The sequence below is a fragment of the Nomascus leucogenys genome, chromosome 3, assembly GCF_006542625.1.
Source record: "Nomascus leucogenys isolate Asia chromosome 3, Asia_NLE_v1, whole genome shotgun sequence".
NCBI lineage: Eukaryota > Metazoa > Chordata > Mammalia > Primates > Hylobatidae > Nomascus > Nomascus leucogenys.
Window position 1 is genome coordinate 28,514,353 of NC_044383.1, and position 23,340 is coordinate 28,537,692.

Below are 23,340 nucleotides of genomic sequence, written 5' to 3' on the forward strand. Positions count from 1 at the left end.
CTCCTATTATTGTCTCTCACAATTATGTTTATTTCTTCATAGATTTATCATAGTGGGTAATTACCATTCTTATTTATTGGTTTGCTTATGTAGTATCTCTCCCTCTCTCGACTATAAACGCTGTTATGGCAGGAACTGTGGTTTTCTTATTTACATATTTATTTCTTATCTATAGCATAATCTCCAGGGATCATAACTTTCTTATTTACTTTTTGGATTTTTATTTCTTTTTTACTGCATTATCTCCATATTATACCCCAAGTAGATGTAAACGGAATGAAGAAAGGAAGGAAAGATTCAGCAACTTGCTTGAGGAATTAACTACATCCCAAATATCTTTTTTGTTTGATACTGACACTGGAAAAATGAATTGAGGCAATACCTCTGAACAGCAATCCCTTTCCTATGTCTGACTAAATGGAGCGACCTGTAGAGCAAGACAACTTGTGGAGTTTTAGGGTTAGAAGAGAACTTCTGGTGTCATACAGTCCGCTGCTTTCGAAACTTTCTGTGCTGTTCTAAGTTCTGCAAAGATGCCTTGGGGTGTCCCCAAAGGGATGAAGAGTCTGGGTGGGTGGTGAAGCTCATACAGCCCCTCACCCTCTTTAATGTATATCTCTTCTAACTGTATCTATTTTATATATTGGAATGTCTTCAACAATTTTGCCTGGAAGGCAGTTCTCCAAGAACAACAACAGAAGATTTGGAAGCCCTTCTTTAATGTAATCTTTTCATTTTGCCACAAGGAAACTGAGCTTCAGGGAGGGAAGGTGATGGCCCAAGATCACCCAGTGAGTTAATGATAAGGCCAGACTTAAACCCAGGAACGCCAACTCCCTTCACCTGCGCATCCATCCAACTGCACTGTCTCCTTCCAAGAGTCACTTCCCCTTGGGGCACTGACTGGTCCTCAGGTTGATCCCCTGAAGTAAATTAGCTGCTATGAGAACTACCATGATCCTTGCCTCCTCCAGGATATCTTCTTTAATTATAGATCTCCCTCACGCTGGGAAGCACTGTCCTGGAGAGTCTAGCAATTTCTTAAATGCTTTTGAGCATTGTTTATGAACAATGTCTCGCCAAACAGCTTTATCTCCTCATCAAGACAATGCAAAATGAGGACTGACACCTTCTCAGTCCTGTGACTATCACATGCCCTTCATTTAGAACAGTATCAGGAGCATATTAAGTGCTCAATACGAGATTATTAAATGAATGGATGGATGAATGAATGAATGAATCAATCAATCAATCAATCAATCAATACCTCTGTCACAGACAGAACCAGTCACAGTACTGGGTACATAGTAGATCCTCAATCACATCAAGCTGATTGGTTAACATCTGACTCTGCTGCTCTGAAACTCCAAGAAGTCCTTATTCTGGCTGACCATGAGGGGTTTCGGAATTCTTAAAGGATTCTGATTCAGATTATTAAATGCTGCTTGCAGAAATTCAAAATGATTATTTACTCCATTAGCTGGTCATAGAGTTATAGGCAGAGTGATTAAAATTTTTTAAAGCTGAAACTCTGAAATCGTAGAGATATACTCTAGTTAGAATGGTAATGGGAAGAGAACTGGACTAAATAGTCTACTTTTCAGTCAACAGCCCAACTGCCTTCATTATCAGCACTGCTGTTTTTACAGCAGTGTAATTATCTTTAATAGGAGAAGGACCCAAAAAAGGAATTCTCCAGGGAGCTGGGCTTAGCAGAGGGGGTGTGGAAGACTTGCTGGCATGTGGAAGGGAAGGACAATGGGGAGACTCAGTGAGGTCATGACTCAACAGCTCCTCTGAGTCCTGGAATGGAACCCAAAGGCAGCCCCTCCTCCCACTCCGAATGCATAATGCATGGCAAGAGGTACACGGGGAGAAGAAAAGGGCTGGAGAAGAGCAGAGCTGCAGATGTCACGATGATTCTCCACGCTGCCACCCAGTCCCCACGGGGAGCCCCAGGGATGGGTGTTTGAGTAAATCCCCCAAGTATATCTGAGGGACAGCTCTCAGAGGCTCAGGCATGATTATATTGTACTGAATCCCATTAAGCCTTTCTTTGGTTAATGATGCAGAAAGTTTCTGAAATGAAACAAAATTGAAACAGATCCTGAGAAAGAGCCACTGAATAGGGAATGGAGCAAGTCTTTCCAGCCACTAACATCTACCAAGATATGGGCAACATCTGCCTATTTCACTTTTACAGTCACCTAGAAAAGTATCTGGGAATACCAATTATTAGGTGCTAATGCAGAGAAAAATGAAATGAGAAATCAATCATTGTCCTCTTGTGTCATCCTTTATAAACCCAGACAGCCCTGAGGTCATATCCTTGACCTTGCCATTTCCTGAGCTATACAACCATGGGTGATTACCTAAATTTCACTGAAACTTGGTTTCCTCCATAGAAAAATAAAGATAATATCTGTCATATTGAGATCCTGTGAAGATTAAAGTTTTATTAAATAAAATAAAATGCACACATGCCAGACATAAATTTGATGTGAAATAATTGCAAGGTCCATTTTCCACTATAACAATTCTTTCTGTTTGTGGATTGGTGAATAAAATTGGTGGTGAAGTTAGGTAGAAAGAACACTCTAAATAACCACTGCTTTGGAGGTAGGATATTGATTTCCAAATAGTGAAAGTGATTGAGAGTGTATAGCTGATCTCACTCCTTTGAGCTGATGATAGAAACTCTTGTAGTCTCCTGGATAACACATCTGCCTTCCTGACCAGAACTCACAGGCTGTCTCCCACCATATAAGCTTTCTGAATAATTAAACACCATGAGTGCCACCCTTCTTGCAAAATGAACTGCACAGCATGCTTACCACCACCCTTACTTCTCATGCCCATGGAAACACTAATAGCAATAGAAGCTTTTCTACCAAACCACAATAACACAGCCTTCTATGGAGCTACTACCAATAACTCAGGGGTGATACACAAAATGAAAACAATTTAATACTCCTGTGCTAGACATGGCCCATTCATATTTGATTATAAAGGCAAATAGTTACCTTATGTAGCAAATTACAGAACCATTCTGTGAGATTAAAGGAAAACATTCTTTGCCAAATTGACCTAGCAAGCAACAGGTATTGTAACTTCCATGGGGCCTCATTAGATCTCTTGGGAAGAAACAAGTCTTAGTAATTTATAAGGGGCATGCACAGTAGAGTTCTGAATGGAGCAAGGATATTGCCATGCTTAAGGGATTGATGGGCATCCTATAAAGAAAGACCCATTGCTACAGCCTCCCAGTCTCTCCATTATGCTGAGAGGAGCAGGGAACATTGGGGTCATTGGCATTTGGATAGTAACTGACACTGTAAAAGTGGACGGGATGGACTTACTCAAAGAGAAAGTGTATTAGTCTGTCCTCACGCTGCTACGAGGAAATACCAAAGACTGGGTAATTAAACCTCTTAAGAAAGGAGAAAAGGGGTTTAATTGACTCACAGTTCTACATGGCTGGAAAGGCCTCAGGAAACTTACAATCACAGCAGAAGGTGAAGGGGAGGAATAGCACCTTCTTCACAGGGTGGCTGGAAGGAGAAGTGCTGAGCAAAGGAGGAAAAGCCCCTTATAAAACCATCAGATCTTGTGAAAACTCACTCTCACAAGAACAGTATGAGGGCAACCGCCCCCATGATTCAATTACCTCCCACCAGGTCTCCTCCATAACACATGGGGATTATGGAAACTATAATTCAAGATGAGATTTGGATAAAGACACAGTCAAACCACATCATTCTGCCCCTGGCCCCTCCCAAATCTCATGTCCTCACATTTCAAAACACAATGATACCTTTCCAAAAGTTCCTCAAAGTCTTAGCTCATTCCAGAATTAACCTAGAAGTCCCAGTCCAAAGTCTCATCTGAGAGAAGGCAAGTCCCTTCTGCCTATGAGCCTGTAAAATCAAAAACAAGTTAGTTACTTCCTAGATACAATGGGGGTACAGGCATTGGGTAAATACACCCATTCCAAATGGGAGAAATTGGCCAAAACAAAGGCACCACAGGCCCCATGCAAGTCCGAAATCCAATAGGGCAGCCATTAAACCTTAAAGTTACAAAATGATCTCGTTTGACTCCATGTCTCACATGCAGATCATGTTGATGCAGGAGGTGGGCTCCCATGGACTTGGGTAGCTCTGCCCCTGTGGCTTTGCAGGGTATGGCCCCCTTCCAACTGTTTTCATAGGCAGGCATTGAGTGTCTGTAGCTTTTCCAGGCACACAGTGCAAGTTGTTGGTAGATCTATCATTCTGAGGTCTGGAGGATGGTGGCCCTCTTCTCAGTGCTCCACTAGGCAGTGCCCCAGTAGGGACTCTATGTGGAGGCTCACACCCCACATTTCCCTTCCTCACTGCCCTAGCAGAGGTTCTCTATGAGGGCTTCACTCCTGCAGTAAACTCTGCCTGGACATCCAGGCATTTCCCTACATCCTCTGAAATCTAAGTGAAAATCCCCAAACCTCAATTCTTGACTTCTGCGCACCTGCAGAGCCAACATCTCATGTAAGCCACCAAGGCTTGAGACTTGCACCCTCTGAAGCAACAGCCTGAGCTGACTTTGGTCCCTTTTAGCCATGGCTGGAGAGGCTGGGATGCGGAGTACAAAGTTTCCAGGCTGCACACAGCAGGGGGGCCCTGGGCCCAGCCCACAAAAACAATTTTTCCTCCTAGGCCTCGAGACTGTGATGAGAGGGGCTTCTGTGATGACCTCTGATGTGCCCTGGAGACATTTTCCCCATTGTCTTAATGATTTACATTTGGCTCATTACCTATGCAAATTTATGCAGCTGGCTTGAATTTCTCCCCAGAAAATGAATTTTTCTTTTCTCTCACATCATCAGACTGCATATTTTCCAAATTTTTATGATCTGCTTTCTCTTGAACGTTTTGCCTCTTAGAAGTTCCTTCCACCAGATACCCTAAATCATCTCTCTCAAATTCAAAGTTCCACAGATCTCCAGGGCAAAGGCAAAAAGCCACAAGTCTCTTTGCTAAAGCATAACAAGAGTGACCTTTACTCCAGTTCCCAAGAAGCTTCTCATCTTCATCTGACACCACCTCAGGCTGGACTTCATTGTCCATATCACTATCAGCAATTTGGTCAAAGCCATTCAACAAGTCTCTAGGATGCTCAAAACTTTCCCACGTCTTCTTGTCTTCTTCTGAGCCCGCCAAACTGTTCCAACCTCTGCCTGTTACCCAGTTCCAAAATAGCTTCCACATTTTGGGGTATCTTTATAGCAGCACCCCACTCTCTGTAGTACCAATTTACTATATTAGTCTGTTCTCACACTGCTATAAAGAACTGCCCATGACTGGATAATTTATCAAGAAAAGAGGTTTAATTGACTCACAATTCCACTTTGGAAGGGCTGGGAAGGCCTCAGGAAACTTACAATCATGACCGAAGGAGAAGGGGAAGAAAGGCACCTTCTTCACAGTGGGGGCAGGAAGAAGTGCTGAGCAAAGGGGAAAAAAGCCCCTTATAAAACCATCAGATCTCGTGAGAGCTCACTCACTTTTACGAGAACAGCATGGGGATAACCGCCCCCATAATTCAATTACCTCCCACTGGGTCCCTCCCATGACACATTGGGGATTATGAGAACTATAATTCAAGATGAGATTTGGCTGGGGACACAGCCAAACCATATCAGAGAGGGTAGGAAGTAAACAAAGGAAAGGAACCTAGAAAGAACACTGAGGAAAAACGCATTTTTAAAGAGTGGGCAGAGGAAGAGGCACCTGTGTTGGAAAGTAAGATGATATTGGAAAGATCGAGAGATGAGAGGGGACCCTGAACTGTACCTTATCAAGGAAGCAATGAGAGTGCTTCAAGAAAGAAGGAGCAGTCAAGAGGTTCAAATGCTCTAGACAGTTCAACTATGTTAATTATTGAGAGGCATAGTCTAGATATACTTCAAAGATACCTTTGATGAACTTGGCAAAAGCAATTTCAATGTAGTGGCAGAGGCAGAAGTCAGTCTCAAGTGAGTTACAGAGACAGGGAAATGAGAAGATGAGATTATGAATACAGCTAGTGCTCAAGAAATTTGATTGTGAATGAAACATGGGAGACTTACAAAGGGGTGTAGTTTCAAAGAAAGTTTTACCCTACTTTGTTTTGTTATGTCAGGATGGTGGATATTTAAAAAATATTTAAATATTGATGGAAAGTCTAACATAGGGATGAGTAAGCTAAAGACAGGGGAAACAAGAGTGATCAGTAGTGCCAGGTCCCTGAGAAGAGGGATGGAAATGGATGTTTAGACTGAGAAATCTCATTTATATGGGGATAAGAACAATGCCTTCTACTTCACTTAAATAGTTCACTCTACCTACAATAACTGGATACATAGTAGGAATTCAAGAAATATTTGAGAGTCTTTCAAGATTGCCTTGCATTAAGTTACTCCCAAAAGTACAGCCTGAGTCAAGGACTTTTATGTAGTTTATCGTTTTTGTTTGTTGAGGAATGATCTGGGGACAGGAGTGGTGAAACTAGGAAGCAAGAAACAGGGAGGGAGAGAAGGCCATTCCAGGGTGCATTACTAAACGGGTTATTATTGTCAGCAATTAGGGCTCAATCCCACTAGACAGCCTATGAAAACTCATGTAGAATGAGGCTCAGACTTGCCTACCTGACATAAGAGAAGAGTACTGATCCACTAGTTTTTTGTTTTTTTTTTAACTTTTATTTTAGGTTCAGGGTACATGCACAGGTTTGTTATATAGGCATATTGTATGTCATGGGTATTTGGTGTACAGATTATTTTGTCACCCAGGTAATAAGTATCGTACCTAATAGATAGTTTTCTGCTCCTCTTCCTCCTCCCACCCTCCACCTTTAAGTAGGCCTCAGGGTCTGCCATTCCCTTCTTTGTGTCCATATGTACTCAAAGTTTAACTCCCACTTATAAGTGAGAACATGAGGTATGTGGTTTTCTATTTCCGTGTTAGTTTGCTTAGGATGGCCTCCAGCTCCACCAATGTTGCTGCAAAGGACATGATCTTGTTCTTTTTTATGGCTGCATAGTATTCTACTGTGTATATGTGCCATTTTTTTTAATCTAGTCTACCATTGATGGGCATTTAGGTTGATTCCATGTCTTTACTATTGTGAACAAAGCTGTGATGAACACATGTGTGCATGTGTCTTTATAACAGAACAATTTATTTTCCTTTGGGCATATACCCAATAATGGGATTGCTGGGTCAAATGGTAATCCTGTTTTAAGTTCTTTGAGAAATCGCCAAACTGCTTTTCACAATGACTGAACTAATTTACATTCCCACCAGCACTGATCCACCAGCTCTGGATTCCTGGTGCTAAAGTTGTCCCAGAGTCTTGGCACCTTCAAGACTTGCATGTGCACCAGAATAGCTAACGAGTCTCTTGCAAGCATCCTACTTGGGAAGAAATCAGCCCTGGAACAGGGGATCCACAGTGCAGGTGAGGCAAGGTGATAGCAGGTCACCTCTGCGCAAAGCTAGTAGCTGAGGCAAATGTAGCTGGAAGGATGTGAGATGGAGTATGCTCCATACAAAGGCCAACTAAATATCATTACTTTGCAATCAGATCACTAATTTGTGTTTATTCATGGAAGTATTTCAAATACTAACAGCAAACCACTGTAATCATTATACGTATAGGAGATGCATCCAAGCTATTTAAAGAACCTCCATTTGAGCTGGCTGTTGAAAACACTTTTACTTAAGATTCTGAAAGCACTTCAAGAATATTCACCTGAAGATGTCTTTATTGGATTTCTTTTGAAGATTGTCTTTGTAACTTTTTCATTTTGCTTTAAACTCTTGTGTTGTAAATGTGTCCCTAATGATGTAATTGCTATTTATTTAACATTCAAAATCTCTCCCATTAAGACCAAATTAACATCATTTAAAACATCTCCAAATAGCTTTTCTTTGAATAATTACACTCTATTAATTTCTGCCTCAGGGTTTTTTTTCAGAAAGATAATAATTTACTGGGGATACAGTAGCCACATCATGGAGGCTTGTCTACCTTCCATGATGGGTATACAAATCAGGATCTTAGATGAAGTATCAAAGTCCAGGTGAGCTGAGACCAAGATGCAAAAACAGTCTTGAAAGCTAATTAAATCCCAGAATAGTTACATCTCATATATATCATTAAAAGTTGGTTATCAAAGAAACCAACACCATGGAAGCTATGTTGGAAGGTTTTATCATGCACATATGTTGATACATGAATTGAATCTATGAATAATTTAAAAACGAATTTGGAGAAAAGATCTAGTAATCTTTTATGTGATCGGCTTATAAAAATCCTTAAAAGAGGATGTGCATACACTAAACAGTGAGGCTGATTTTTGCATGTGGATTAGCCTCTCAATTCTTGCATTTTGTAGGGCTTTGTAGCGTTCAAAGCATTTCAAAGCCATTATTATCTCCCTTGATCTTCACAACAACCTTCCAATTTAGAAAGGGCAAGTAGCATGATTCCATTCTACAGAGATGAGGAAATCAGTACTCTGAGAGTTTAAGTGACTTGTGTCATATTTCCTGGCTGGTAGGTGGCACATTCCTGATTACAACCCAGGTCTTTAAAGTCAGGGCTCTTTTCTCCACATCAGACCACTAGCTATTTGAATCATAAACTGATGGAGACCAGGGGCAATGCTCCATTGCACCTGGCATACTTCTAGGGCTCAGCAAGTATCTGTTAATTGGCTACCAATACTTGTTAATTGCTAGTACTTCTGGAACATCTCCCAACACTTTATAACAGTACTATTTTTCTATGTTTATACATAGAACTCTTAAAACAGCAACATGTATCCAAGCTACCAACTGGCTTCATTGTAGTACTGGTATCATCCTAGAAATAGTCTGATACATGTTATTGCTCCAACCTCAGAATTCCTTGTTACATAAGGTTTCTTTTTTCTTCACCACATCTATAGAACATTACTGAGAGTTGAAAATACCACTGGGTAGTAAATGGATCTACACAGTGTTACCTGTCCGGTTGGGATCTTTACAAAGGTTCAGGGAGTAGCTAGCTGTTCTGGGTTTGCATGAGTGGTTGTGGGTGCCACAGGTTCGGGAAGCCACTCTCTTCTCCTGGCCTGAATCTGCACAAACCCTCCCAGGCTCAAGTGGCCAACTGTATCTTTAGGGTTCCTACCCTTTCCCTGTGCTCAGTTCCTAAAAATCATGCCCTTTTCCAGAATGTTCAAGTTGCAGCACGTCATCTCACAGGGCACTACAGGCTCACTTAAAACAGTGAGGGAAAAATTTCATTCTGTGCTAAGGCAACAAAGACATTAGGGATGTGGAGAAAGACCTGGCAGAGGCAAGATGACCGTCCCTCTTTCAAATTTTCTGCTTTCTTCTTACCTCTGGAGTACTTTATTTGTATCTTAATTATGGACTTTTTTTCCTCTTGCATTTTAAATTTTCGAAGACTTGTCAGTATCATACCCCTTTTATGAATACAATTGCATGCTCAATGAAAGTTTATTCCATGAATAAATGAACTCTTACCACATTAAAGGCCACCCTCTATGCCATGAAGAGAGTATAGGGCAGGGTTTCACACAATCTACTGCAGACATAATATACACATTGCTGGTGATAGGTTACTAAGGGACTGTTCTTGTTTCTTCATCACATTCCCTAGTAGCAAGAGTAGCCAGGATATGAATCTTATTACTAAAGGAATTTTACTGCAACTGCTGCTAAAGTACAGATTCTCCAGGATAATCACTAGAAACGCTACTCCATAAGGAGAAAAGACAGGATTTTCAACCATCTTGGCTCAGAACACAGAAATCAACTTATTGCTTTCCCCTGCCCCTACAGAGGAAAGCCGATTTCTCTTTTATCCAAGTGGAACGGAGGCATTTCAGGCAGACTCTTCCCTATTAAAACAAGGGCTCTTCTGGGAAAGATTAGCGTCTTTTGATTTTGCTACAAAACCCCAGGTCCCCTACACAGAAAAGAAACTGACAGATTAACAAATTTCACAGCTTTCTGTATATCTCCAGCTCAGCTTGTCCAACAGCAGGAGATCAAACACTGGGTTCCCCCAAGCAAAACCATCAGGATGGCTACCTTTACCTCCTAGTCAATAGGAAAATAAAAGGTGAAGTAGAGACCTTCGAGGTCTCTCTAAATAGTAGGAGCTGTGTGGGTGGTTTATGGACCCTTCTACTGCACATAAGACACAGAATTAAAAATAATATGTCAAGAGAAATAAAATTATGATTGGGCATGAGGCACATTCCTTTATAGGGGCAAACAGGAGAGGGTAAAATTTTTACTATCATGGGAAGAGGCTTAATTTAATGAATGAATATCATTATAAAGAGGTTACCAAGGTTTTTCATTATTTAAACTGTACTCTCAAATGCATATACTGTACATTTGTATATAATCTCTCACTCATGTGTAAATAATTGCACATTAAATATGTGCATCACATTTATTAATATGCAGAGAAAAGACTTGGGCCTGGATCTCACCTGCATTCCACACGGTTCAGCTGTCCACACATGGAAAAGCCTCACCTTTGACCAACGCAGCCAACAGGGCTGCAAAAAGTCAGTGGTTTTCAAATATTTTTTAGCAACAGGATCCTTTTGTCAAATGAAAGAGTATTAGGAAACCTAACATACAGAGCAAACAAAAGCAGAGTTGCTCTGTTTGAGGAGGTGCTGGGAAGCCCAAAGCCCAGCCTTTCCAGGCATCCTCCTCCACTTGGCACATAAGGGTGGGAAAGGATGAAGGGAGAGGCTGGTCTCCTTTGTTTGTGAGTTTGTTTCTTCTTTCTCAGTTATATGTCTCTGTTCGCATTAAAACCAAATATAAGAAATCAATACTTTTAAAAGTTCGAAATTTAAGTAGACAAATTTCTATAGTCATGAAAAAACAAACCCACCAAAGTCTCATCCTCATCTTGCTGTTATTTAACTGCTTAAATTGTAGGAATAAAAAATAATCTGCCTCTACACAGATCCCCTTTAAAAGCCAAACCAGTAGGCATCCGTCAGTGGAACGCACAATCCTCAGTGTCCGGTTCTGCCTTGGCGCTACTCCCTGGGAATGCCACCTTGAAGGGACTCAAGCCTCGCTGCTCTGTGACTTCTTCTACCAAGGCCTTTCTTTGACAGACTGGTAGGCAGGAACAGGTAGAACACCACCTCCTCTGATGCCCTGATACTGTGTTCATATAGCATCTGTGTAGTTTCTCCAATAGAGTAGGAAAAGCTACTCTGTTGGTCTGTGGGTTTTCTGCTTTGACAAAGCCTGCTGAGGCAACTTTACTTCAATGAACAGAATGAAAAAGCTTGCCCTTTTCTAGGCCACAGAGAGATACTGACTACAATCAATACAAATATTACCTTATCCATAAAGCCCATCCTGATCCTCATTTCAATTTTCAAAACTTATACACCCACCCCAAAAAAGATTTTTAAATGACACTGATTTCAGAAAATCATTTGAGATGGTTTCTAATAATTTTTTAAAAAAATACACACACAAAAACAAACAAACAAACAAAAAGAATATAAGAAAGCAGCCAAGGAATAAAAAATGGCCAATGGCAAAGCATAAAAGGATATGAAGAATAACAAAACCATAAGCTTTATGTGAGGAAGCTGCTAAAATTCATAAAAAAATTAGTTCTGTGCTTTCTAGCAACTATAAAGAGGGGAACACAACATTATCTAGATTTAATTAAAGAAAATAGAAAATGTTCAGTTCAATTTTCCAACTTTTTCTACCACTCCACTCCCTCCCACAATTACAAGTGCCCCTTACATAAGAGGTCCTGGTACATTCTGTTCTTTTATTTCCTTAATTTTACCCAGGCCTTCTCCTCTGGGCAGAATGCTCTTTCTCCTTCACCTCCTTAACTCGTACACATAGCCTTCTTTTGAGAAAGCTTGTACTGACCCTCTTCTAGGGTCAGGTGAAAGGCTCTTTCTCCAAGAGCAACATGTGCTTTCCACTAATACAGCTCTCATCATATTACATTATATTTGCTTAGTTATGTGCATTTCCCACTGGGCTGAATGTATTTTAATACATTTAAATGAATGAATATAAAAAGGACAATGAATAATATATTGGGTAATTCCTGGACAGCAGTTTTATAAAAACGCAGAGACATTGTACATTGCATGGTCATTTCTTATGCAGTGAGCAATCGTCAATTAGGCTAAGTTGTCCTGTATTGTTAGCTGCAGAAACAAGATTCCCTTGCTTGAAAAAGATAACTAACTACACTTCCTGAGAATAGGATGGTGTCTTATCTTCTCTGTTCAGTTCAGTTCAGCAAACATTTATTGAGTACCAATAATTATGCTAAGAGCAGGAGAAGCAAGAGAAGCAATGATGAATAACACACAGTCCTATTCCTTTTGGAGACCTGGCTGGGGAAACATAATGCAAATGGGTAAGTACTGCATTGGAGCTTAGTCCAATCCCAATTGAGGATGTCAGGGAAGACTTCCTACAGGAGGTGCTGTCTGTCCTAAATTTACATAATAAATTTGTCTGGTAAAGGGACATCCCAGGCAGGAAAAAAATATATAAGAAAGGCATATAAAGTAAGAAATGGCATAGTTTGTGCATGGAGACTCAAGAGTTTTATGTTTATTGAAGGTTAAAATGAAACAAGGAAGGAATGTGAAGAGCAGTGGTGGGTAAGGAATTCATATGCGACTGATGGAGTAGGTAGGATCCAGGTCACAGAGGTCTTTGTAGACAATGGTAAGGAAATTGGATTTCACCCTACAGGTGATGAGCTGCCACTGAATGTAGAAATATTGATTTAGCCCTGTGACTGGCCGGTGGGGAAGGCTAGTGTTGATCTGGGAGAAGGAAGTCAATTAGTAAGCTCTTATAACATTTCATAAAATATATAATAAGGATTTATAAATGGTTTTAAATAGCCAAATCATAATGATGCTTCTCCCCTTTCCTATTATAAATCACCCTAGAGCAGTAAGAAAAATAAGAAAGGGAAATGCAAACTCTATCCATAATGAAAATCTAACTCTGAAACATAATATATGTGGAAAAGGAGTCATATATATTGTGTTCCACCTGGAGTGGGTCTTATGAGAAGAACCCACTCACAGAGAAAACAATCTTGAGTCATATGGAACCTCAGTGAGAACCAAGAAGGATTCTTGTTAAGCTGAAACAGAGCCCTAATCTATTGCTAAAATGAACCTCCTCAAATAGTTTTTCCAGGAAGAACTCACAGCATTAAAAAATAAGCAATAGTTAAACACATAAAGATAAAAGAAAATAGCATAAGAATGCTAAAATAATATGGGAAAATAAAGACAGAAAGGGACAGGAAAAACAAATAACAGATATGGAATAAAATATGCTTCCATAGAGCAAATAAAAATTGCAAACACACTGCTATAATTTAAAATAACCTGTATGATGAAGAGATCACCTCTATAAGAGAAGAGTTTGAAGCAGAAATACAAGCGCTCAGGGAAGGTATGTTGAGATGAGAGAAAGAGACACAATATAAACTGGCAAAGCTCAGAAAAGAAGTTAAACAAAAACAGGAAAAAGAAAAAATAAAGCAAAAAGAGCCTAGAGAATAATGTAAGATTGTTTTTAATCTCATTTTCCTCAGTTTGCTCAGGGAGTAAAAAAGGATGGGGGAAATTATGGCTCTCTTTTGTCTTTCCTGTCTAGTGTACACATCCTAGATATCCTGGAAGAAAGGAACCAAAACTATAAAACTGAAATAGAAAATATATTTCAAGATATGCCACAGAAACTCTCAAGAAATTAAAAAATAAAGAAAAAATTTCATCTATTTAACAAAAAAATTAATATTCCAGAAGAAAGAATCAGTACATTGTGGCCAACCACAATGCATACACTAACTAATAAGCAATTGGTATCAAAATATTTTTTAAAGGCTTTAAGTATTGAAGTTAAAAAACAAAAATAAAACAACAACAAGATGCCTTAAAGAAAAATCTGAGACTGGTCTGAATAGTAACAAATTATTGGAGTAAAAATTCTCATGGAAAGAGGATGACACATACATTTTATACCCTGAGAAATGATATTAAAACATAAAAAGATACAGACAAACATATTTTCAGCATTCAAGTAGCCTTTCTTGGAAGACAAATTTCAGACAAACAAGAGATAAATGGGAAAAACTGTAGGAAAAAGACTTCTGGGGACAATTGAATATTTTTACCTATAAGACTAAAATCAAAATAAATGCAGGAATTACAGTGCAGAGTAGAATGTTCATGCTCTAAAATGATGATGTCAACAGACTGGGGTTGGAAAGAGGAATCTGACAAGAGGTCATAAACACACACTTTTTTTTCTCCTTTCTTCTTCTGTAGTGCTTCATAAAATATTTAAGTCTAACAGAATTATATTTTACAGCAGTAAGACAAACACTAGGAAATAATTATTCAAAATTAGGTAGTGGAAGAATTAAAGAGAGGGAGAAAATTAGAAATTCAAGGAAATACACTGATTTTGTAATTGCTGCCAACAGGAAATCAATAGATATTGTCCAGAAATAGAAGATTCAGTATGTTATATAAATTTCTATTCATAAAGCTAAGCACTTAGAACAAAAATACAAATACTCAAAATTATAAGACACACAGGAAAGCAAACAGACCATACAATGGGAGTTTTAAAGTAATCATAATTAAACACAAAGCATATACTGTCAGAACTAAGACATATATGTCATATCTGTCAATGCAAATGGCCAAACTCACCTGTGAGAAGAAAAAGGTGGATTAAATGCTGATGATCCACTGATTTGTATTTGTACCTGCACTATATGTAGTTGTTTACCTGCAACTCATTGGCATTCTTTTACCATATTTCAATCTTAGCTAATTGATAGTTGCAAATGATACCATGTAATCTGTGTTTAGTTGATGATTAATGAAATCCAATGTTTTTCTCAAGTTTATTGGCCTTTCACATTATTTGGGGCATTGTTAATCCATTGGTTCCCACCTCATTGATAGTAAAAATAAAGCCTTCAAGGCCCAATGGGATCCAGCACCTCCACCTTTCCGGCCTTATCTCTAAATTGTCTATCTAGGTCTCATTGCAGGTTCCTGCTCATCTCATTGAACTCTGAATATTGGAGTAGGCTGAGGCTCAGTCTTTGGATGGTTTCTCTTTTCTATCAATACTTATTTCTTAGTGGTCTAAGAAATGCCATCAATATGCTGGCAACTTCACAATAGATCAACTCAGCTGCAACTGGCAATTCTGTGGTCTAAAAATGCCATCAATATACTGTAGATTTTACAATGGATACACTCAGCTGCAACTGCTCCATGATCCACCCCCACTCCTGAACCCAGCCTCAAATCTCTAACTGCCCATTCCCCATCTTCATGTGGGCTCAAGGAAGCCAAGGCCTGACAACCTGGCTCCATGCTCCTCTCTGATTGCACTATCTTCTGCCACCCTGTTCCTAGTTCACCACTCAATGAGGCCTTCCTAAGTCTCCCTAAATAAAACAGCAATACCTTTATAGCTTCAATATTCACAGTCCCTGATTTATTTTTATTCATAGCACTTATCATTATCTGATACATTTTGTAGACAGATAATAGTAAAAGATAAATAGAAAGATAGAAAGCAAATATTCATATAATACTGTTTCTAGGGCTTCGTTTTGCTGCTTTACAGATAGCGTTAATAAATATAATCCACCCAGCAATCCATGACGTAGGTACTACAATTATCTTCCTTTTATAGATAAGTCAAATGACGCACAGCTCAAGGTCACACAGCTAAGTGTGGAATGCCACAGTTTCAACAAATGCCAGGTGTTGGGCTCTAAATTATATGTTCTTAAACATTACTCTTCATAACTTTTCATATCTATGTATATATGGACGTTTACATCATACACATATTTTTTCCTATCTTCCACTAAAATTAAATACCACTAAGGCAGAAACTTTGTTGTGTCCACTATCCTAACCCCAGCACCTAGCACCTAGAACAGGGGACCTCACATATACTTGGCAATGAATAAAACTTTATTGAATAATGAAACCACATATCTTTTCAAGGAAAATAAAAATTGATGCTAATTAAAGACAAAACTTCTGTCTACTTCCAGTATAATAAAAAAGGGATGTTTCAGAATAATTTTTAAAAAAATATGTGTATCTGTCTGCAGAGTTACAGCAAACTTTATGGAATACAAGGAAAAATGAAAAAAGTCTGAACATTTTACATTCTAAGTCATGTTTCCAAGAAACAATTCTGGCATATTTAGCATTAAGGGAAGGGAAATCCGACTGGTAAATTCATAACTCACTCCTGTGCTTCCACTGTAAAAAAAAAAAAAAAAAAAAAAAAAACCTAAATGGAAAGGGATGAAGGCCTTAAATGGGGACCATAACAATGAGAATGGAATAAAAGGAAACACTAGAGAAATCACAAAGAGTGATATTAACAAAGGCTGTGGGTTCATTTAATTTGGCAACACAGACTGACTTTGACTGACCTGGTAGGGGTTGTGCCACAAACTGTGTAAGGGTTAAGGTCAAGGGTGACCTGTTGGTTCTGTTTTACTTGTGGAATGTCTATGCAGGGATCTTGAGTTGGTTATTTGATATGGAAGGCTGCAGTACATGGTAGAGGTCGCAGCTCACTGACTTGAAAGTCTTCAAACCTTGGAAACAGTCCTTAAAAACAGGGATTGCTCAGGCAGTGAGTACTAGGTAGAGAAGCAGGTCAAGGGCAGAAACTTGAGGAACCCTAGAGTAGTGACTGGTGCTACGTATTTTGCAATGTATGTGTTCAATAAACAAACACTTATGAATAAGAGAATGAGAGTGCCGTTGGCCTCCCAAAACTTAGAAATACAATCCTGAGATTCTGGATTTTCGTCAAGCTAAAAAACAGGGATTTTTGAAGCCACAGAACCTTCCTGTTTCACTCCTTCATCCAAGATGGTTTTTGAGTGGCTAGCTACTTTTCCTGTATTTTACTACGCCTCAAAAATCTTTGTAACTAAATTATAGAGAGAAGTAACTGTGATGCCTACAATCAGTTCAATATAGCAAATATTGACTGAGCACCCCTGATATGCAAAGACATCTTGTTAGGGCTAAAGGAGAGGGGTCAACTGTGTGTATAAAATATTGTCCCCATTCTCAGAGAGTGTAAAATGCAATTTGGAGAGAAGACAAATCCATTGATAGCCTGTGTGCTAGAGGAATGGTACAGACCATAGAGCTGCAAGGGTTCAGAGGATGGCGAGTCACACTGAGCTTGGAAGTTCATAGAAAGTCTCCTAGAAGAGATGGGATTGATCTGGACTGAAATACCAGGGGTCAGGTAGAGAAGGTCATTCAGTTGCTTAGGTCTGAGCCAACTCAGGGAGTTTTCAAAGTTCAACTTTCCTGTGGGAATACTTTGCAAAACAACTGAGAATAGAAGGAAGGAAAGGCAGAGTGCAGGAAATCAAGGTTGCCGTCAAATGCCATGTTTGATTTATCACATGCATCCTCTGTCAGTCATCTGGTGGAGCACTACCTTTTGTTCCCCTTACTTTTGCCCTGTTTTGTACCTCCTTGTAGTACACAGTAGAGATAACAAGACCCAAAATGTAAAAGAAGGCTTCCCTGGTCTGCCTAAATATGAGTCCCATCTAATTTTTCCTAAGACTCAGTTCTGAGAGTAAACGCTTTGGGACGTGGACATTGAGGAGGTAGTCAGCACTGGAAAGAAGGGGAAAGTTTAGTGAGTAGTAGATATTTCCAGAAAAAGAATCCTAAAGATGCTTAATTTATAGGGGATTTTCATTGCCAAGTTAAACAAGTCACTTTGGGTAGAAATAGAATGTGGCTTTGATAAATTACTTAAAGTCAAATCCCATTAGAAATTTGACTTTAAGTTACTTCAAACCCAGCCCAAGACTAGTCAATTCAGACAGCTCCTGTGCTATAAAATGGAAATCCAATGGAAGGACTCAGCGCATCACTAAAACCAGTAGAAGTCTGGGCTCTCCCCAGAGGACTGGGCCCCTGAAGCAAAGGAGGATGAGTGTCTCAGCTCCACAACTTCACAACCTTGGGAAAGCCACCCTCCTTTTCCTAGCAGGCAGCCAACTTCAATGAGGCATCCTCTGTACTTTCTGTACTCACCTGAATGAAGATATATTCATCCTGGACAACCAGGGAACTGATGTCAATGGAGCGGGCAAAAGGCCCACTTCTAGTTGTCTCGGCGCATTCCTGGATCCTGCAGGTGAGGTAGTGAGCATCTGAAATAGGAGGGCAGAGTGATGCTTAGATACAAGTGAAAATCATGTGGGAGCCCCATGGAGCACACAAAACTCTACTTCATGGGGGAATCAACAAGGTAATTTAAAATAACAGTGAGATTTCATGCTTTTGTCCACAGAATTTATAATAATTCCCAAAAAATCGTAATATCTAGTTTGGGCAGAGAAGTGGAAAAATCGTTCATCTCATATCAGACTGCTGAAAGAGTAATTTGGTATAGCTTTTTGGAAGAACAAATCTGAAATATGTATCAGAATTTTAAAGGTACATATCTTATATCAGTAATTCTAATTCAAGGAGATTCTGTTCTCTCTAATTTTCTAATTAGAGAATTCTAATTCTCTAGATGTTTTCTAGAGAAAGACTCATATTTTCACAAAGAGACAAGGGCAACGATATTCACAGTGGCATTGTTCATAGTAGTGAAAAATTAGAAAGAGGCTCAATGCCTATGAATTAATGATCACTTAAATAAACTAAGATATATGCATACGACAGAGTATATGCTGCAATTAGAAGAATTTGGTGGATACATATGCTTCAACGTGGTAATTTCTCCAAAACGCACTGTTCTGCAATCGTTTAAAAATTAGTTAGCATCATGTGTAGTATGATCCAATTAGGCTTGTGCCATACTGCATAGAACAATGTTTAAAGGATACACAGGAAAATTAGCTATGATTACTTTTAGGCAAAGAAATGGACTCAAGGAAGTAGAATTCAAGTGGGACCTTTGCTTTTTACATTAGATACATTTTTATTATTTTTACAACAAGAATGCATTCACTTCTTACATAACATTTACAAAACTTACATAATTACTTGTAAAAATCTTCTAGAGATCTCAACAGCTGAACCCTCCTCCCTCGCCTCAAGCAACCCAAAAAAGGCACGGTACCAGCTGTAGCTGAATGGGAAATCTTTGGCTCCAAAAGGCATTCTGATTATGACTAGAAGGTTATCCAAGGAAAGGCAATCCATTCGGTTTTTTGCTCTTTAATTAAGGAAAAACTACAGGTGAGTCTCTGTGAAGAATCCACCACAAAAATTTGCTTTAAAAAGATTATTATTCATTTAATGAAATTTAAAAATAAATGATCAAAATGGAAAGTAGAAATCGTTTTAAGATTAAAAGTGGAGAAATCTTATTATCTAAAACCACATGCATTATTACATATGCCTATCTAATGCAATTGTTTCCTTGTATGTGCACGTATGTGTGCAGAGGTGTCAGGGGCTACAGCGAAGGAAGTGCTAGGCAGCAGACAAATAAAAGCAAAAGGCTTACATAAGCAAAAATGTATAACAATTGAGATTAAACTATGGGTACTTTAAATGATCTCTGTTTAAGTAACTGACGGATTCAGCAAATATTTCTTATGCACACACTACATATTGGGCATTGTTTGGGTACTAGGAATAAGGCAGTGAATTAGAGATTTTCCTTTCTAAAAGAACCTTCTGTCTAGGAAGGGGTTTACTCATATATGTAGCTAGTTATTACACATATTAATTTAGAAACATGATGCTACTTTAAGAAATATTTTAATGGGAAACATGTTCATTACATGCTGTACATAACTACTTGAATGTTCGAATTTGAGCAATGCCTGTTTGCTTTGGTAACTATAATCTGACTAGGTCTAGTATTGATTCCATTCGCCCCATCAGCAGTCATCATCTGCACAGTAGCTCTAGCCTCTAAACTTTTCTTTCTTCTGCATCCCATTTGGTTCCCAATCCTTGACAATTCTGCCTCTGAAGTGTTTCCAGAGTTTCTTCTCTTCCCTCCATTACCTGTGCCATTTGCCTGGGACACTTTCTTGTCATCTGTGTTCCTTCTGCACTCATTTCACATCTAGGGTCCATGTGGATGATGAATTGGAAACTGGATGGAGTTGAAACAAGTAGCCAGAGGCATCTCTAAAACCTAAGCCTTGGCTAACACCTCCCAGCATCAAAACCACCACTATTGCTGAGTGAGTGCCTTAGGATACGGCCTGAATAACTTTGTATGACACGGCAGGCCTTTACAACTATCCTAATAAACTGAAATGCTTAAGGGGCCATGCAAATTATGTATGAGAGTAAAATTAGCGGGGGTAGATGATAAATGGTGGCTGGCACAAGGTCTCAGTGTCAGGGATCTCTGAGGAGTGGCGGAGACTACACTCAAATGGCAAACATTCGCCTGTTTTTAAGGGGGAACTGCTCCTCCACACAGAATTCATATGCAAAAATAAGACATTCTGAGTTTCTAAGAAAAGCTAAATGCCTCTATTTTTTAAATGTTAAATTTCCTTGTTTTTACAATTGAGAGCTATTGGGAGGCCGAGGTGGGTGGATCACGAGGTCAGGAGATCAGACCATCCTAGCTAACATGGTGAAATCCCATCTCTACTACAAATGCAAAAAACTAGCTGGGTGTGGTAGCGTGTGCCTGTAATCCCAGCTACTCGGGAGGCTGAGGCAGGAGAATTGCTTGAACCAGGGAGTCAGAGGTTGCGCTGAGCCGAGATCGCGCCATGGTACTCCAGCCTGGTGACAGAGCAAAACTCCGTCTCACAAAAAAAAAAAAAAAAAAAAAAGGTTGAGCGGTAATTTAAATATAAAAGATGGTACAGGCCAAACACCTTGAGGCCAACACTCCATATGAAACCCAGGAGCCACTGTTTTTTTTTTTTTTTCCTTTCCAACTTTTATTTTAGATCCAGGATGCACATGTGCATAGGCAAATTGCATGTTGTGGGGATTTGGTGTACAGATTATTTCATCACCGAGGTAATAAGCATAGCACACGATAGCTTTTCTATTTTCATCCTCCTCCCAACCTCTTCCCTCAAAAGTAGGCCCTGGTGCCTGTTGCTCCCCTTTTTGTGTCCGTACGTACTCAATGTTTAGCTCCGACATATAAATGAGAACATGTGGTATTTGTTTTTCTGTTCCAGTGTTAGTTTGCTTAGGATAATGGCCTCCAGCTCCATCCATGTTGCTGCAAAGGACATGATCTCATTCTTTTTTATGGTTGCATGATATTCCATGGTGTATATGTACTACATTTTCTTTATCCACTCCACTGTGGATGGGCATTTAGGTCGATTGCATGTCTTTGCTACTGTGAATAGTGCTGCAATGAACACACGTGTGCATGTTCAATGATTTATATTCTTTTCTGCTCTGCAATTTGGTCATGACCTTCCTTATAAGGAAAGAGACAGGCTTTCTTACCCTTATTCCCTGACCCTGTAGCAACAGCTTGTCCAACATTCTTTAAGGACAGCCTGTATGTCCCTTCCTTTTTGTCTTGGTTCACAGAGAAAGCCCAGAATGGCCTGGATTTCCACTTCTGGCTGAGAGGAGAGGGGAAGGCAGGCAGCCCAGGCTGTGCTTTGGAGCACATTGTTGCTAGCCCACCAGGAATATTCTTGGAACCATATAGTCTTAGTAATTTACTCCTAGAATAAAGCACTAAAACAATGAAAAGCTGCAGTAAAAACATGTAAAGAAACCACAGGTGTTGACATGGCAACCTGCTTCCTTCTTACCAGCCAGTGTCTCAGAAAGCCCTTTGCACTCACTGGTAATCAAAGATACACACAGGGGGACACCTTATTCCCACACACTGGCTCATTTCCCTCTGGCTATTTACTATTCACTCTCTCATTTGGACACTTTGAAAAAATTAAGCAGTGTATTCGAAGCCACCAGAAACAAAATCAAAACCTACCTAAAACTTGGCCCATAGCAGGTATAATGTTGTGCCAAGCTTGTCCTACTTCTTGGCTCGCTCTCTACTTGCCACTGCTCAGCATGGAATGAAAGGTCCAATTTAACAGGAAGACAGCACTGAAATGAGTTTTTGAAAATCACTTAAAATTTGGTGGCCTTGCCGTCTTAGCTGGACTCAAATATTGGAAGTCTCAATGCTTTTATTTTTCAAAACATAGAGACTGGATAAGTGCCGCAGTGCCCTCTGCCAGGCGAGAACCAAATTAGGGGCATGGGGAAACTAAATTGTCAGGCAGGCCTTGTGGTCAAACAGAAGTGACTGAGGGTCATGGAGGAACTGTGGCTGTCAAGGGTGAGCAGGGAATATCATTTGGTTCAAATCTCACATACGCAAAATGTCTCAAATTAGAATTCTAGACATTACTTCCAAATGAGGCTGAATACAGTTATAGAGATTCTATGATGAAATTCACAAAGGTATTATGACATAACTTAAAATCCCCAAATAGGCTTCCAACAAGTGTGGCCTTCTTATTTGTTTTTTAATAACACCAGATACCAGATAAAATGAAAGTGGTCCAGATCTCTTGAGCATACTCCAGTGGTTCTGAAAGCAAGGACTCTGAAGCTAGAAAGTGCTGAGATCAAATCTGGGACTTAACTATGTGCAAACTGGCCTTGGCCAAGTAGCAGCATGGCTTTTCAGCTGTGAGGTGCAGACAATTTAGTATGTGCCTCTGAGGACTGTCATCAGGATTAAACAAGATTATGCATGAAAAATGCTTAGCACATTGTGGATACATTTTAAAAGATCAATAAATGTTATTTTTTATTATGAAGAGAAAGGGAAAGGAATCCAACTCTCAGCATCTTTTATAGATTCAATTTATAACAAATGTCCTATTTTGTTGTGGAGAATTGAAAGACCATGATATCACAGGTTCTACAGTGAAGTCATATTCTGAATTTAAGTCATTGTTTACCTTAAGTGCAATGGATGTTTGGACAAGAAAAAAAGTATATGGGCTGGACAAATCAGGAGAACTTCAAAGAGGAGGCAGCCCTTGAGTTTAACCTGGATTTGAAATTGTGCTATGTGAAAGGAAATTCTTGAATGGGGGAGTTAAAAATGCACATGGACTTTTACGTAAGCAAAGCTCATGAAATATGTGACATACTTGCATGTTAATGAATTGACTTTGATTAATTCTTATTCTTGAACTTCTATTTTCTATCCTCTCCTTTGAAATATCCTCAAA

General features: G+C 39.4%; 1 protein-coding gene across 1 annotated transcript in view; it reads right to left on the reverse strand.

Moving 5' to 3' along the window:
- SORCS3 (sortilin related VPS10 domain containing receptor 3) overlaps nt 1-23,340 on the reverse strand; it is a 620,618-nt gene that overhangs the window by 143,113 nt on the left and 454,165 nt on the right. The window contains exon 7 of the mRNA XM_003255445.3: nt 18,212-18,330. Within this exon, the coding sequence (XP_003255493.1) occupies nt 18,212-18,330 (119 nt within the window). The remainder of the gene's footprint in view (nt 1-18,211; nt 18,331-23,340) is intronic.